Source organism: Saccopteryx bilineata, chromosome 5 (genome assembly GCF_036850765.1).
Source record: "Saccopteryx bilineata isolate mSacBil1 chromosome 5, mSacBil1_pri_phased_curated, whole genome shotgun sequence".
NCBI classification, from domain to species: Eukaryota; Metazoa; Chordata; class Mammalia; order Chiroptera; family Emballonuridae; genus Saccopteryx; species Saccopteryx bilineata.
Genome location: NC_089494.1, coordinates 85,968,149 through 85,983,229, shown reverse-complemented (window position 1 = coordinate 85,983,229; position 15,081 = coordinate 85,968,149). Strand labels below are relative to the sequence as shown.

General features: G+C 34.6%; 1 protein-coding gene across 2 annotated transcripts in view; it reads right to left on the bottom strand.

Moving 5' to 3' along the window:
- Nucleotides 1-3,580: 3,580 nt before the first annotated feature.
- Nucleotides 3,581-15,081, bottom strand: part of ARL5A (ADP ribosylation factor like GTPase 5A) — a 31,338-nt gene continuing 19,837 nt past the window's right edge. The window contains exons 6-7 of one of the 2 annotated variants that reach the window (XM_066233376.1): nucleotides 12,834-13,150; nucleotides 3,581-5,714 (exon numbers count right to left, since the gene is read on the bottom strand). In XM_066233376.1, the coding sequence (XP_066089473.1) occupies nucleotides 13,102-13,150 (49 nt within the window). In that variant the 3' untranslated portion in view covers nucleotides 3,581-5,714; nucleotides 12,834-13,101. Of the gene's footprint in view, nucleotides 5,715-6,532; nucleotides 10,878-11,306; nucleotides 13,151-15,081 lie in introns of those variants that run through there. The other variant, XM_066233374.1, reaches the window with a different exon arrangement.

The window sequence follows — 15,081 nt, the reverse complement described above, 5'->3', positions numbered from 1 at the left end:
CCTGAATCCCTAATGGGCAAGCTGGCACAGTTACACTTTGAAGAAACAAAATTAAAAAGAATAACAAAATAAAGCACAAGGCTTCCTTTGCCTTTAACGAGTAGACTTCCAGCTCATTTCCTTTAAAGTACTGACCCTGAATTACAAATTACTCCATGGTCTTTTTTAAGTGAGCTCTCTTCCTAGACTGACAGAACCAGCTGCAGCATTGTACTGTCTGTGGAAATGATATCATCAGCACTCTGTCCTCGAATAAGACACAATCATTACATCTGGCTCCTTTTCACGTGGCAGGAACAGAATAATACGCTTGTTTACAGCAATGGTATTCAGAAAGTTATCACTTTTGCAATCCATCTGTTGGCAATTTAAATCAAAAGAAAGTTTAGTATGAATTACCTTAATTCCTTTTTAAAGTTGTTTTAATATTAATACATTTATCACTAATGTTTAAAGTGTTAGCTTGTTTTCTAATATTCAAACAGCATGTTAACTGTAATTTTGACATTTTAAGACTAGAAAATTTTAAATTTATATTACCTCTCCTCCAACTTAGTTATAACTGACATTCTGTTTAATTATAATTTAATACTAACTTTAACAATTTAATAATTAGATTATTAAATAATATTTAAAAATTATGACATTTTTATAACTGGCATAAAAGTTAGACTTTGCATCCACAATCTCATTCCCTAGAGAAAGCTAGTGAATAAAATAATGTCATTTACTTAAATAATATTTAATAAATATTAATACAGGTTTAATAAAATAATTTAGAGCCATCTTCACCATAAAAAAGTTTGTCTTATCTTTTATTAAAATAATGTTTCTGTCTGGCAAATATATTAATAAAGTAATTCAATAAACTATAATTTTAATATGGCTTTTATTTATCAAATACAAAAACAAGGTGCTTTTATGATCTGAAAAAAGATTTTACATTTTCTTAAAAAAGTGACTGCCACTCTCTCTAAAATACTTCATTTAATTAAGTTTTATTAAAATGAAGCCAACCTCGTCTGGTTAGCTCAGTCAGTTAGAGCAGTGGTCCCCAATCTTTTTTGGGCTATGGACTGGTTTAATGTCAGAAAATATTTTCACGGACCGGTCTTTAGGGTGGGACAGATAAATGTATCATGTGACTGAGACAAGCGTCAAGAGTGAGTCTTAGACGAATGTAACAGAGGGAATCTGGTCATTTTTAAAAAATAAAACATCGTTCAGACTTAAATATACATAAAACGGATATAATGTATGTTATTTATTCTTTCTCTGCAGACTGGTACCAAATGGCCCACGGACCGTACCGATCCGCGGCCCGGGGGTTGGGGACCACTGGGTTAGAGCATCCTTGCGAAACACCAGGGATGCAGGTTTAATGCCTGGTCAGGCAAACACAGAGAGCAACCAGGGAATGCACAACTAAGTGGAACAACAAATAAATGCTTCCCTCTTTCTCAAAACAACAACAACAATAATAATAAATAAAACGAAGCCAAAATGTTAACACCATTTTTATGTACAAGACCATTAAGTTATCATTTGTTTAGGTAAATCAATTTTTTCCAATTTTTTGTCAATTATTTTCCAACTTTAAAAAAGTGAACACATTAATAAATTTAAACTGCTCTTGTTTTCACCCAGTAATACTATGGGACTCAGACTATACAGATAGGCCATGGCTGTTTGGCTCAGTGGTAGAGCGTTAGCCCAGTGTGTGTACATCCTGGTTTGATTCCCGGTCAGGGCAAAAAGGAGACACAGCTATCTGCTTCTCCTTCCCCCCCACCCCTTCTCTCTCCTTCTCTTCCCTTTCTGCAGCCTTGGCTCAATTGGTTCCAGCACATTGGCCCCGGGTGCTGAGGATGGCTCTGTGGAGCCTCTGCCTCATGCTCCAAAAATATCTCAGTTGCGAGCATGGCCCCAGATGGGCAGAACATTGGCCCCAGATGGGGGGTTGCCAGGTGATCCTGGTCGGGGCGCATGCAGGAGTCTACGTCCCTCCTTTCACTTGGAAAAGAAGAAAAAAGAAAGATAAAACATTAATTTTGTTTTGTTTTACATACGGGTTCCACAGAACATCACTTACAAAAAAAGGTTTCATTGCTAAAAAGGTTTTGAAAAATGAAGTTGAAGTCTTAAAACATGGAAAATTTGAACAAAGCTTTGCATATACTAATGGCTGACCTAAGTTTATAACCTGGGCTGACGGTTACTAGTCCAGTGTTTGGTTTACTGTACCTTCTCACTTCTACAAAGCCTTTTTAAATCACCCACTGCAAATACCTTTTCTCTCAGTGCATTTTTCTTCTTTTTATTAATATCTTCATGTCTTCATAATGCCCCCAAAATGCAGTGTTAGATGGAGAGAAAAGAAAAAGAGCTGCATCTTTTCTTTTGTGACAGAGAGACAGATAGGGACAGACAGGGAGAGAGATGAGAAGCATCAATTCTTCATTGTGGCATCTTAGTTGTTCATTGATTGCTTTCTCGTATGTCCTTGACTGGGGGAGCGGGGACTCCAGCAGAGTGAGTGACCCCTTGCTCAAGCTGGCAATCTTGGACTCAAGCCAGTGATCTTGGGCTTCAAGCCAGTGACCTTTGAGCTCAAGCCAGCAACCATGGGGCCATGTCTATGACCCCATGCTCAAGCCAGATGAGCCCGCGCTCAATCCGCCTACCTTGGGGTTTTGAACCAGGGTCCTCCACATCCCAGTCTTATGCTCTATCCACTGAGCCACCGCCTAGTTAGGCAGAGCTGCATCTTATTTACTTACAAATTAGAAACTTTTTTGTATTCTTTCCTACCACATTAAGATGTTTTAAAGACAAAAATGATCAAATACTATTCTGTAATTATCAGAAGAATGTGCTAAATGTAGAATATCTAAAGGCACAGAAACATGAAGAATCAGAAAAATATCAACATAATGCTTGCCTTAAACAATCTGTACTATATAATGTGATATTTTCTTCCTATTTTATGTTTCTTCCCGAGCACAGCTGAAATACTAGATGTAAAAGTCTATCTTTTCCCCCTACTTAACCTATCATAATCTCTAATCATTTCCCCATGTTATTAAAATCTCCTTGTAAAATAAATTATAAGGGCAGGATGTTTCATCTTATAATTTACCAAATTTCTTAGTATTTATGGATAGACACTAAATATATATATATAATATATAATTTTTTTAATGAATACAGAATTTTCAACATTTCTTATCTTTAAACTATATTCAAGTAGGGTCCTGCTAGAAAAGGCAAACTCTTAAAAACTTTTACAATGTAGGACCCTGCATTTTGAACCAGTAGGTTGAAAAGCCAATCATGTCCTCTTTATTAAGCTTACACACTAACTGGGGACAGTTTATTAGGAGTGAAGAAGAGATATACAGAGAAAGTCATTATCATCCACTCAAGGCACAAATGAAAATATCCTACAACTATTAAGAGTTATTTTTTATCTTCTTCAGCACAAAAATTTTGAACAAGAGGCACAAACCATAAAAAAAAATACTATATCCAACTAAATTCTGCTGAGACCAACATAAGATACCATAAAATGATAAAAATATTTATGACAATGGCAAAAGTTTAATCTTTTAAAAGAATTTTCACAAAGCCAGTAGCAAAATGGACAAACAAGGTAGGAAATATATATAAAACAAATGACTAAAAATCTTTGATGCTTAAACTAGTAAAGAATTGATCAAGACATGGAATCTTTGGGGAAGACAACAGGCAATATGCCAATAATGCCTTTTAAAAACACATACACTTTGAAATAGCAATGCAATTTGTAAACTGAATGAAAAATAAATTAGAACACTAATTGTAGTATTGTTTTTAATGGTAAAAAATAAAGAACAAGTTAATGTACATCTTGAGAAGACTAGTTAAATGAATTATAACAGTTTGAACAGAAAATACAATACATCCATTAAGATATTTTATATGTAAAAAATGTTTATAGTATATTGTAGTAAAATTACAGGGCTTTTTGGAATATATATCCATCCCAAAGTATTGATATTGGTTTTCTTAGAATGGAGGAACAATGAACAATTTTAATTTTCTTTTTGCTTATTAATTATGCCTCTTTTCTAGTCTTCACTCAAAGAAATCATATATTTCTTATGTAATTTTTTACACTAATTAAATACTTGTCTGTGCTAAAAAATACTATAAAAATTAAAGAGCAAATGGGGAAGTCTGCAGAAACATGACCAAATGCCAATATATTCACTATTTAAAGAATTTAGTTTATTCATAAGATAAACACTAGGATTCTAATAAATGAACAAAGTAAAAGAATAATTAAGAAGAAACTGAAACATATAGAAAAATTGTTTCATAATAAGACACATGCTTATCCTTTCATAAAAATGAAAAGGTGTTTTTTAAGAAAATATATACAGTATTTATGATACATGGAATAATAGGCATTCTGAAATCCCTTACCACTTAATACAGTTCTTTCACTTCTGGGATTCTAGTCAAAAGAAATATTCCTAACAATGAAAAAAGCTTTCAGTGTAAGATGTCCACCTGACTTGTGGTGGTGCAGTGGATAAAACATCGACCTGGAATGCTGAGGTCACCAGTTTAAAACCCTGGACTTGCCAGGTCAAGGCACATATGGGAGTTGATGCTTACTACTCTTCCTCCTTCTCTCTCTCTGTCCCTCTCACTCCTCTCTAAAATAAACAAATAGTCTTAAAAAATATTTTAAAAATTAAGTTTTAAAAAAAGTATCCATTATGTTCCTTGTATAGCTAGCTGCTCCTTGACTTACAATGGGTTTATCAGGAACTAAACTCATTGTAAGTAAAAAATGCATTTAATACATTTAACCTACCCAATACCATAGCTCATCCTAGTCAGTGTCTACTGAATGTGTATTGCTTTCAAACCATTGTAAAGTCAAAAAATTTAAGTCAAACCATTTAAGTCAGAGAAAGTACAAAAAAATAATAATAATGAAAATACGGCAGAATATTATTTGGGGGTCTAAATACTAGAAGCATCCAAAAACTAAAAATATCCACTTTGATACAGAATGATTTTCTAGAATATAAGGCATGCAGTGATGTGAATAACTGGTAACTCATCCTAACTCAAGGTAACTCAAAAAATTGGAGCCAGTCATAAGGAACACATTCAGAAAGACCACCAGAGGCTACTTTATGTTGTAAAAAATCTCACTCTTCTCATGGGACAAAAGATATTTACTAGCAAAAGGAGGATATTCCAGATGTGGAAAAATAAAAAAGACACAAAGGTTCAAGAAGATGGCACAGATCTTTTATCTAAAAGAGCTGTTGTACCAGTTACTATTTCAATGTCTGCAGATGCTTCTAACAAACTCTGGTACATTCCTGGTATTCCTAGATGGAAATCCATACAGAATTCAAAGAAAAAGGCCCCGGCTGGTGGCTCAGTGGACAGTGTCGGTCGGCATATGACATCCTGGATTTGATTCCTGGTCAGGAACACTAGAGAAGTGACAATCTGCTTCTCTCCGTAGCCAGCGGCTCAACTGGTTTGAGCATTGCCTTGGTGCTGAGGATGGCTCGGTTGGTCTGAGCACATCAGCCTCAGGTGCAAAAAACAGCTTGGTACTTGAGCATCAGCCCAAATGATGTTGCTGGGTAAATCTTAGTCGGGGTGCATGTGGGAGTCTGCCTCACTATTTCCCTTCCTCTCACCTTAAAAAAAAAAAAGAAAAAGAAAAAGAATTCAAAGAAATAAAATTTGTACATATTTATTTGTATTATATAATGCTTTTAAGCCACTTTTAGGAAAATAAGCCTGATTTCTATCTATAAGAACTAGTGAGAAAAATAATTACCAAGCATCCCTTTTAAAAGCAGGCAGTATTAAGTAAGAATTGAGGTAAGAATGAAATGAGGCAGTATGCTACAATCACACAGGTAAGAAAAACCTATCCATGAGGAAAAAAACTCCACAAAAATCTTAAGAGTTCATTCATTCATTTATCAAACATATATATTGAACACCTGTTACATACTGGCACTGCGCTCAGCACTAAGATTTAAACAGGTAAATACAACACTTATAGTCACTGGTACCCTGGGGCTTACATTCTAGCGGAAGAAAGACCAACATTCAAATAAGCATATACATGTAGGTCACTCCTCTCCCCAACTATTTTTCCTCATTTTTCTTGTTTATTATCAACCATTCTTATGAAGGTTCACTTAAATAATATTCCTTTTAAATGACTCAACTTTCCCCACATTTTAAGACAAATTAATGACTCAAACTGGTCACTACATATCAGCTTCATGTCTAATTCAAATTTTCAGAAAAGATAGACTGCTTTCCATTAACTGACTAAATTCTATACAATGTTCCTAGAGAAGCCCAGGAGCTGGCCGAGTGCAGCTGTCATACCTTCACAGCTGCCCTGGCAGATCCCAGCCTGTCCAGCTGACAGAACTACCGCCACCAAGTGTGCACACCTTCAGAGAGTAAGCCAGAAAAAAAACACTGACAACATAGATGTGTGAGTAATAATTATAATTAGCCCTTTCTAACAGAAAAGGTGTATGTAATAGCACAAAGCAGAGTAACAATTTAACTTGTCTTTTTTTTTCTTTTTACTCAGTAAAGCATAAAGCAGAGACAATACTTTATCCCAGGTTAACATGCAACTTAGAAAAAAGTTAATGTACATATTAAACATAGAAATTCACCAGTAAAATCTTAAATTTGTCTTTTGCCCCCCAAACATATCTTGACATTATTCCCTTATTTCATTATAACCAAGGTCCTACCACTGGTCACCTGACCCAATGCCTTACATTTCGGTAGCTTAACATTTCAGTAAGTTATGAACACAAGAATCTTGTTACAGGTATAATAAAGTAATACATTTGTAAAGAACTGACTGTTCATTGGAGAAGCCCCTACTCCAATCTGCCATTCCCTCCTAACCTCAGCACCAACATAAATATCCCCCAACCATCCATGAAGCTGTCTTGTCAAGAAGGCCCTGAAACATTACTTCCCTAGGTGCCTACTGCATCAGCACTTGGAATGTGAAAGCATCCAAATGCTCAGAGATTATCACTTTTTGCAATATTCCTTGACTGTAAAATTTTCCTAGGATACAGAGAAATAAGTTCATAAAATGATAAAGATGTAAGACAGAAAATTTGCCTCTTTTTTGCATACAAAGCTTGAATCAAAACCTTTTATCATGTTAGAAATTTTGTATTAAATTTGTTGTAGTAAATGCAGTTTCAATTATGTCAATATACATAGAGCTCAACTGGGGAGGGTAAGTTACAGACTAGTTGGATATATTTTCATCTAGGTTTCACTAGGAAAATATAATAAGCAAGAAAAACTAATATCTATAAGAACGTTATCATATTTAAATCAATTATAATTAGTAAAATATATCTTGAGCACAAATTAAAATTAGTATACATTTTTTCATGTCTAGCAACCAAAAGGAGCCCTCACTGGATGAAAGCTTCCTCCTTGATGTGGTATCTTGAGCAGGAACCTAGAAAATACCTTTAAAAATGCTTTGCAGGTATCCCCTCATTTCAAGGAACCACTCAGGGACATAATGTAAGAAAAGGCTATCCAAATCTAAAGAATTAGTTTCAAGCAAAAATAGTAAGAATTCTGTATATTATCAATGTAAGAAGTTTGGGGGAAGATAGAGCATACATTATAATCATTTAAACTCATACACACAGTTCATTTTCCATGCAGGATGATTTAAAATATGAACACAATGTAACTAAATCAATGAACATACAGTCAAGTGTATACCCCAAGAGTTTCCAGTCACACTCTATGGTTAAAAAGAAAAAGGAAACAGAAACAATATATGAAAAACATAAATTGGTTTTATCAAATATTTTGGTTTCTAAGTAGATCTAAACAAACAGGAAGGATTCTGGTGTGCACACACAAAATGGCTCAAGATAAATGATATGTAGGACTCAAAATTGCTAACCACTAAATATGAGAATTAAGAAGCTACTTTTACACATGCAACAAACTTTTACTAAGGTTTTACAACACACAATATAATTTTCTGTGTGTTAGAACTATTTTTAAAACAAGAAAGAGTTCAGTTTTCTAGTCCCTGAATTAACATCAGGGTCACAAAATATTTGTATTAGGAAAGAGAAAATGGTTTCACTCATGTTCCCTTAAACTGGTTTGCTGAGGGTTTATGATGAGTATTTTTAATTTCAAAAATTTTTACTCAAATAAAGCACAAATTGAGAATTAGAAACCTGCAGGGCTGTGCCATCAGTAAGCTAAACATGCACATATAATTTATTAGAGGTTTTACGAATCAGCACAAATTAACTTTAGGCACTTCTTGAGTACAGATTATGGGAATTTTCTACCAAAGAACTATCTAGCAGGCAAGACCATAAAGACTGAAGCTTTAGTTTTTAGACTATCCAGGGCCGGACAACTGATAAGAAATGTTGCATCAATAATCCAGCTGTATCCTGGTACAATTTCTTTACAATACCACACGTGATTTTAGATTTTAATAGAGCAGTTACTTTTTAGCATCCAACATTTTCAAATTTTGCCTTTCTTTGCTCTACTCCACCATTTATGTATGACCTTATAATTATCATACATTCCTTGAGGAAGCACCATATCAAAGTTTTATTTTTGTGTAAGTGGAACTTGAAAGAATTATTTTGTATATTATGTCTACGTCTACACAGAGTCAACACAAAACAGTTGATGATTTTTATATCTTTTAAAACCTATTTCAACAGGTTTATTTTGTAAAGATCGACTTCTCATTACCAGTTCCGCTAGATGGCTGTTTGTTTTTTCTTTAAGTAAACACAAGGAAAAAAAATGGAATGTAGCCTATGGTTTTAAGGATGTAAAGATGTCTTCATATTAAACACTATATATAAATTTGGTTTGCCATCCTTTTCCAACTGATATTATTTGTACTGGTACTCTCCAAAATGTAACCCATTTCTGGTAGTAGGAAGATAATATTCATATAATGTAATTCTTTCCATGTCTAACTTTTTTAGCTCAAGGAGCTGGCAGAGTCTAGATAGTTCTTTTATCTTTCTGAATCTACTTTTCAGCATGTGAAGCAAAAATTAAGAAGCATTAAAATGTTAAATATAGTATAATTTAAATGACTCTTCTATGGTATTTGTATGCTGTGTACACAGCAAGCCAGTCTTTTGATGTACTGAACAACTTTCACAATACTCTCTAATGAGCAAAGTACAAATCAATAAATCAAGACAGCGGTGGGTGGGAGGATAGCAAAGAACTAGAGAACCTACTTAGGAACTAGTGGTTTGGGGAACAGTGAGTACAGTCCAAGTTGAGAATACCTCCAGCTCAGAGATAACCTATCTTCATTGTTGGTGAATAAAGATACAGGGGAGCAAGGGTTGGTGGAGCTATGGGACAGCTGATCTTGAAGCAAGTTCCAGATTCTATTTAGACAGTGGGAGGGAGCAAATTTAAGTCATGCAAAGAAACACTGTCCCTACCCAGCCTTGAAAGATGGATTGATGCCAAGATACAAATGAGAGATGATGACCCCAAAGTGCACAGATAATCTAAATGTGCTACTATCCCCTATACAAAGCAGAACACACAACAGATATACACCTACACCCACACAAAAAAAATTGCCTGCAGAGAAAACTAGAAAATTGTCTACAGTTTTTCTATTTACACTGATATAAACAAATTTTGAGGTTGTCTGTACTGTATGTGGTCGCTGTAGTTACAGCAATAAACATAAAGTGCCTACAAGAGAGGGTATAACAGAATCTCATGTCTAGGCATCTCAATACTCTACACAGACAGAAAGAAAAGAACTCGGGGACTCCCTGACTTTCCTCCATCTCCCTGCCCGACTCTGTGATCTCACTGTAACTACCTGCTAGGCACTTCATAAAGGCCAGAAAACAGAAACTCTTCTATTTTATGCCATACTTCTAAAAATCATTTAACTACCTGCATTAAAAATGCCAGTCAGCAGTGCTAAAGCATTTTTTAAGGCAAAATGTCATATTCCTTACCCACTCCTCCCATCCCCCAAACTACCTGCCTTCACTGTATTCTTTTCCCATCATAAGAGCCAAAGATAGAACTGAAGATTTCAAATAAGAATCCTCAATATACCATGTAAGATATATTTTATAAATGCTGTTATGACAAAATTCATATACTTATACCATATGGTTACTTTACCAAGATATCAAGAGAAGTCATATGACTTTCGAAATTAGTATCAAACACAGGACATTTAATCGAGCCACATGAACAGAGGTATGAAGCTTTGTTCTTTTCAAAGATGAGCACAATGACCCAAAATAAAATGTTTCTTTACATCCAAAAGCAGCATGTTAAAAAACCAACAGTATTGCTCTTTGCCTAAGTCCACTTAAACTACATATAAATTGCCAGTCGGACTACTCATGAGGCTCTCCATCTTATTTGGAAGTAATACTGTTTTTGAAGCATTTTCATACATGAATTTATATTATTTCCCCAATTGCAATTTTGGTTTTATGAACAAGTATATAGGTAACACATTTCTAATACTTAGCCTAGAATGGTAGACTATAACAAAAAAACCATGTTTTGCAAATGTGGTATAAGATTTCATGCATTCTCATGATGCCGTATCAATAGTCTACTACATTAAACCAACTCTAAGAATGTAGTGCATGCTTTAAACATCCAATTAGGATAGGTTTTAGCCAACCCCTTGATGACAAGGGGATGTGCTGGTAAGTTGTGGAATTGATGTGGTGGCAATCTAAGAGACTGAGCTGTGATTATTCAAATTAAAAATAAAAAGGATGGCCCTGGCCGGTTGGCTCAGCGGTAGAGCGTCGGCCTAGCGTGCGGAGGACCCGGGTTCGATTCCCGGCCAGGGCACACAGGAGAAGCGCCCATTTGCTTCTCCACCCCTCCGCCGCGCTTTCCTCTCTGTCTCTCTCTTCCCCTCCCACAGCCAAGGCTCCATTGGAGCAAAGATGGCCCGGGCGCTGGGGATGGCTCTGTGGCCTCTGCCTCAGGCGCTAGAGTGGCTCTGGTTGCAATATGGCGACGCCCAGGATGGGCAGAGCATCGCCCCCTGGTGGGCAGAGCTTCGCCCCTGGTGGGCGTGCCGGGTGGATCCCGGTCGGGCGCATGCGGGAGTCTGTCTGACTGTCTCTCCCTGTTTCCAGCTTCAGAAAAATGGAAAAAAAAATAAAATAAAATAAAATAAAAAAGAAATAAAAAGGATGAACTGCTGGGATACTGTATAGAATATTTTTCTCTGATGAAACAATATCTGTACCACAGATTTGAGTTTTTAAGGGAGCTTTTAACATATAAAAATTCCTTATGGTGATTTGAAAAAAAGTATTATGAGACGAACATATGAACAAATAAAGCTTAGTAATTTAGGATTTACTTTCGTAAAAGCTGACAAGTAATAAAGTGTCATACTTGCATTTTGAACATAATAATATAAATATAAAACAAAACATCCAATGTTAAACACAGATCTCCCATGTACATCTTGGACTTAGATAATGAGTATTTTAATTTTGCATAAAGAAAACTTTCAAAGTTTTGTCAATGCTAATAGTCTATTACTCCTCATCAAAATCTTCATCAATCTAAAAGGCTGACATTGAAGTTATTTTTTCTTGAATACTCTAAAACATGCCAGTCTGGATTAGCACTCAGAGTTTTAGGAAATGAGTACCCAAGAGTATGTTTTAACACAGGTAACTGTTCATAGTCACAACAAAAATACCTTTGACTTTCAGATACTGAAAAAAAAAATGCATTATGCCAATCAGTTTTTAAACCAAGTTCTTAAAAGCATTAAAAAAATGTGTATTTAATAATTGTCAAATAATACATTCATGTGGTGTAAGAGGATAAAACATAAAATGAAAAATTTCAAACTATTTCAAGAGTTAAGAAATAATCAACTTTCAAATTAGTAAGTTATCTTTGTTGCTTGGAAAATATGCTTTACTTTTAATTTTAAATTCACTTTAAATGCTTGACATGTAATTTAATACTTAGGAATCTAGCTAAATTATTTGATAATATTTATGAGTTGATATTTCTCTGGGTAGACATTTCACACAACAGCTTTTAATCAATACTGAAAAAAATTAGTTGGTAATTTTAATCACAATTAATGATTGATTAATAGATTAATAATTTACTCAGTAATTTAGATAGCATAAGGTCTAATGAAGGGAACAATCTGATAACTGCTCAGTGTGCAACTGTGCCCATTAGTAAAGCCAAGAATCTGATAGCTATTCCATTCACTGAATTATGTTTCCATATATGTGATTAGATCAACAATAACAACAAAAACATAGGTACACAATGTCAATTTTTTTCCTTTTTTTCTTTTTTCAAAGAGCAGCTCAGTGATTTTTGGGGTTGGTTAGTACAATACAGAGAACATGGAGGGAAAGTACAAATTGGCACTTAACCCAATGCCAGTACTCATCTCATTATTGTTATAGTTAAGAATATTAATAATTTTTGTTATTCACTTTTCTTTAGAACATAAATCAAAACCATTAACTTGAAGTTGAGGTATATACACAATATATATACAACCTTATGCAAAATACTTTTCATAAGTAACATTACATTTTAAAATATTAGAAACGGAGTATCTATACTGATTTGTATTTTGATTGAATGGAACAAGAAGAGAACAACATTCAACTAAGGAGGGTTATACTGATAATAAAACTCTTAAAGTTAAACATGTCTTCCTCTCCTTTTGTACTTACCACAGGCTACACAATGTCCTGAGAGGATTCATTATGAGAAAAATGTCAATCACAGCTTTAAGACCTTGCTTTGGAAAAAACTAATGAGAAAGCAATTGGAAGGTGAGACTTCATCTTCATTTTCAAATAAGTGGTCTTAATTTTTTTTCTTATAGAAAAAACTTAAATCAGTTTACTATAAATATATCTGAACCATTAATTTTTGCAGCTTTCAGGAAAAGTCCAGTACTTTGTTTACACAAAGTCTTTAAGAAGAGGTCAGTAGAGATCATCTAATCTTAAGTCGTGACATCATCCATTCAAGTCCTTGGCATAATCTATACAGAAAATAAAATAATTTGATTAAATTCTCAGCTAAAAAGCTATAATCAGCAAACTGAAACAAGATACCACTTTTCATTTATCGAAACAAAAGACATTAAAAAATGAATAATATTCAATGCTGGTTCTGTTGTGGCGAAGCCATCCTCTCAGACACAGTTCATCGTGCTCTTCTGTTTGTTCTCTCTATAGTGCCTAGAACACTGCCTGACACACAGGAGCTCCGTGATTATATAAATGCCCACGGAAAGTAAGTCAGCAATACATATCAAGAGTATTTAAAATATCAATACTCTCTCTTCCCTTTTTTCTACTTCTAAAAATGTATCCTAAAAAATATGACATAAAGACAGACTTATGTTTAAGATTGCTCATCAAAACATTTTTTTAACAGGAAAAAGGAACAGAAATTAGAAGTTAAACAGGAATTAGAGAGAAGTTAAGTTATGGAACACTCAAATAGTGAAATATTAAAAACTTACTTTCAAAGACTATTTTTTACAGTATGATAAAATGCTCATGACTTAAATGAAATAAAAATGGTAGAATACTAAATATATAGTACAGCTATGAAAACAAAGTATATGCATAATATGTCTGCTACATCTATACATTAAAACTTTTTGAAGAAAGTAAAATCTCAAATTGCTAATACCAGTTATCACTATTGAGCATAACCCAAAATACAGGCGTAGGCAAGAATACATCCATAGTTGTAATACAAATAAATAATACAATAATAAATAACAATACAAGAATAAACTCTGTGTTTTGCACACTCACAACTATAAATCTACTTTTGGCCACCCCTGTATAAACAGATGTTCACTGTTGTAAAAGAATAAATGTTTAGCAAAAGGGAAACGGCTGTACATATTATGTCTCAACAAAATGAACAATTGCTATAAGGTATTAACTGTTATCCATGAGAAACTTTTATGGATATGAGCAACTATGAAAACTCATTTTTGTGTGAATGTAAGTCTAACAACATAAAAGAAGACAAAAATAGGAGAAAAAAAGGCAATGAGGTAAATAAATGATTGTTTTGGTGTTAACCCATCCTGTGCTAAGCACTTTATAGCCATTATCTTAATATTTTTTCACAATTCTTCCATGTTATAGGAAACCAGGGTGTAGAGAGGTAAGAGTCAGAATGCCGACCAACACTAAGAATTGAGACCTAGGTGGCGAGGCTACATCAGGGAAACAGCTCCAAAACCAAGCATTTCCACTTGCTGACTGCCGCAAACAGAAGCTGGCCCTGTGCCCCAGGCTTCAGCCCTTTCCAAACACCGGAAGAACCACAACTCCAAATTGAAGACCTGTAGAATCCTCCATCTCCAATTTAATTCTTTTTTTCTCTGCTTTTAAATACATACATATCTACCACATTTTGGAAAAACAACAACAAAAAACATTATGTAGCTTGCTCCGCCTTTGGCTTTTTATCCTATCTCTAACCTCCTCTATGCCCTCTCTAGCAATGACACTCTCTCCATCTTTCTGGTCATGGACCTTATATTTAACAATGCTGACAACCACTTTCTTCTTGAAATCCTTTTATTGCTGGGCATTTGAGTAGGGCAAAATTCTACTATACGCACCTACCTAAGTTCAGGTTTCAGGTGCACAGTTCTACAACAAATGCAACAACTCCCTCTTGACAACACTGGTGGCAAAAGTCAGTATACCCAAGTTAGTCTCACATATGAATCCTATTTCAACTTCTTTATGCATAAAGTGAAAACTAATGATACTCTGTAAGGAAAACACTCAAGACAGCGCAGGCTCAGTAAGTGTTAGTTCCTTTCTTATAGTGGAAGTCCCACCACTATTAAGCCTGTTTTCTGACTCTCCAGTTCTCCATGACATTCTACTTTCTCTGAACTCCTACAACTATTATCTATATACTCACATATTAGTT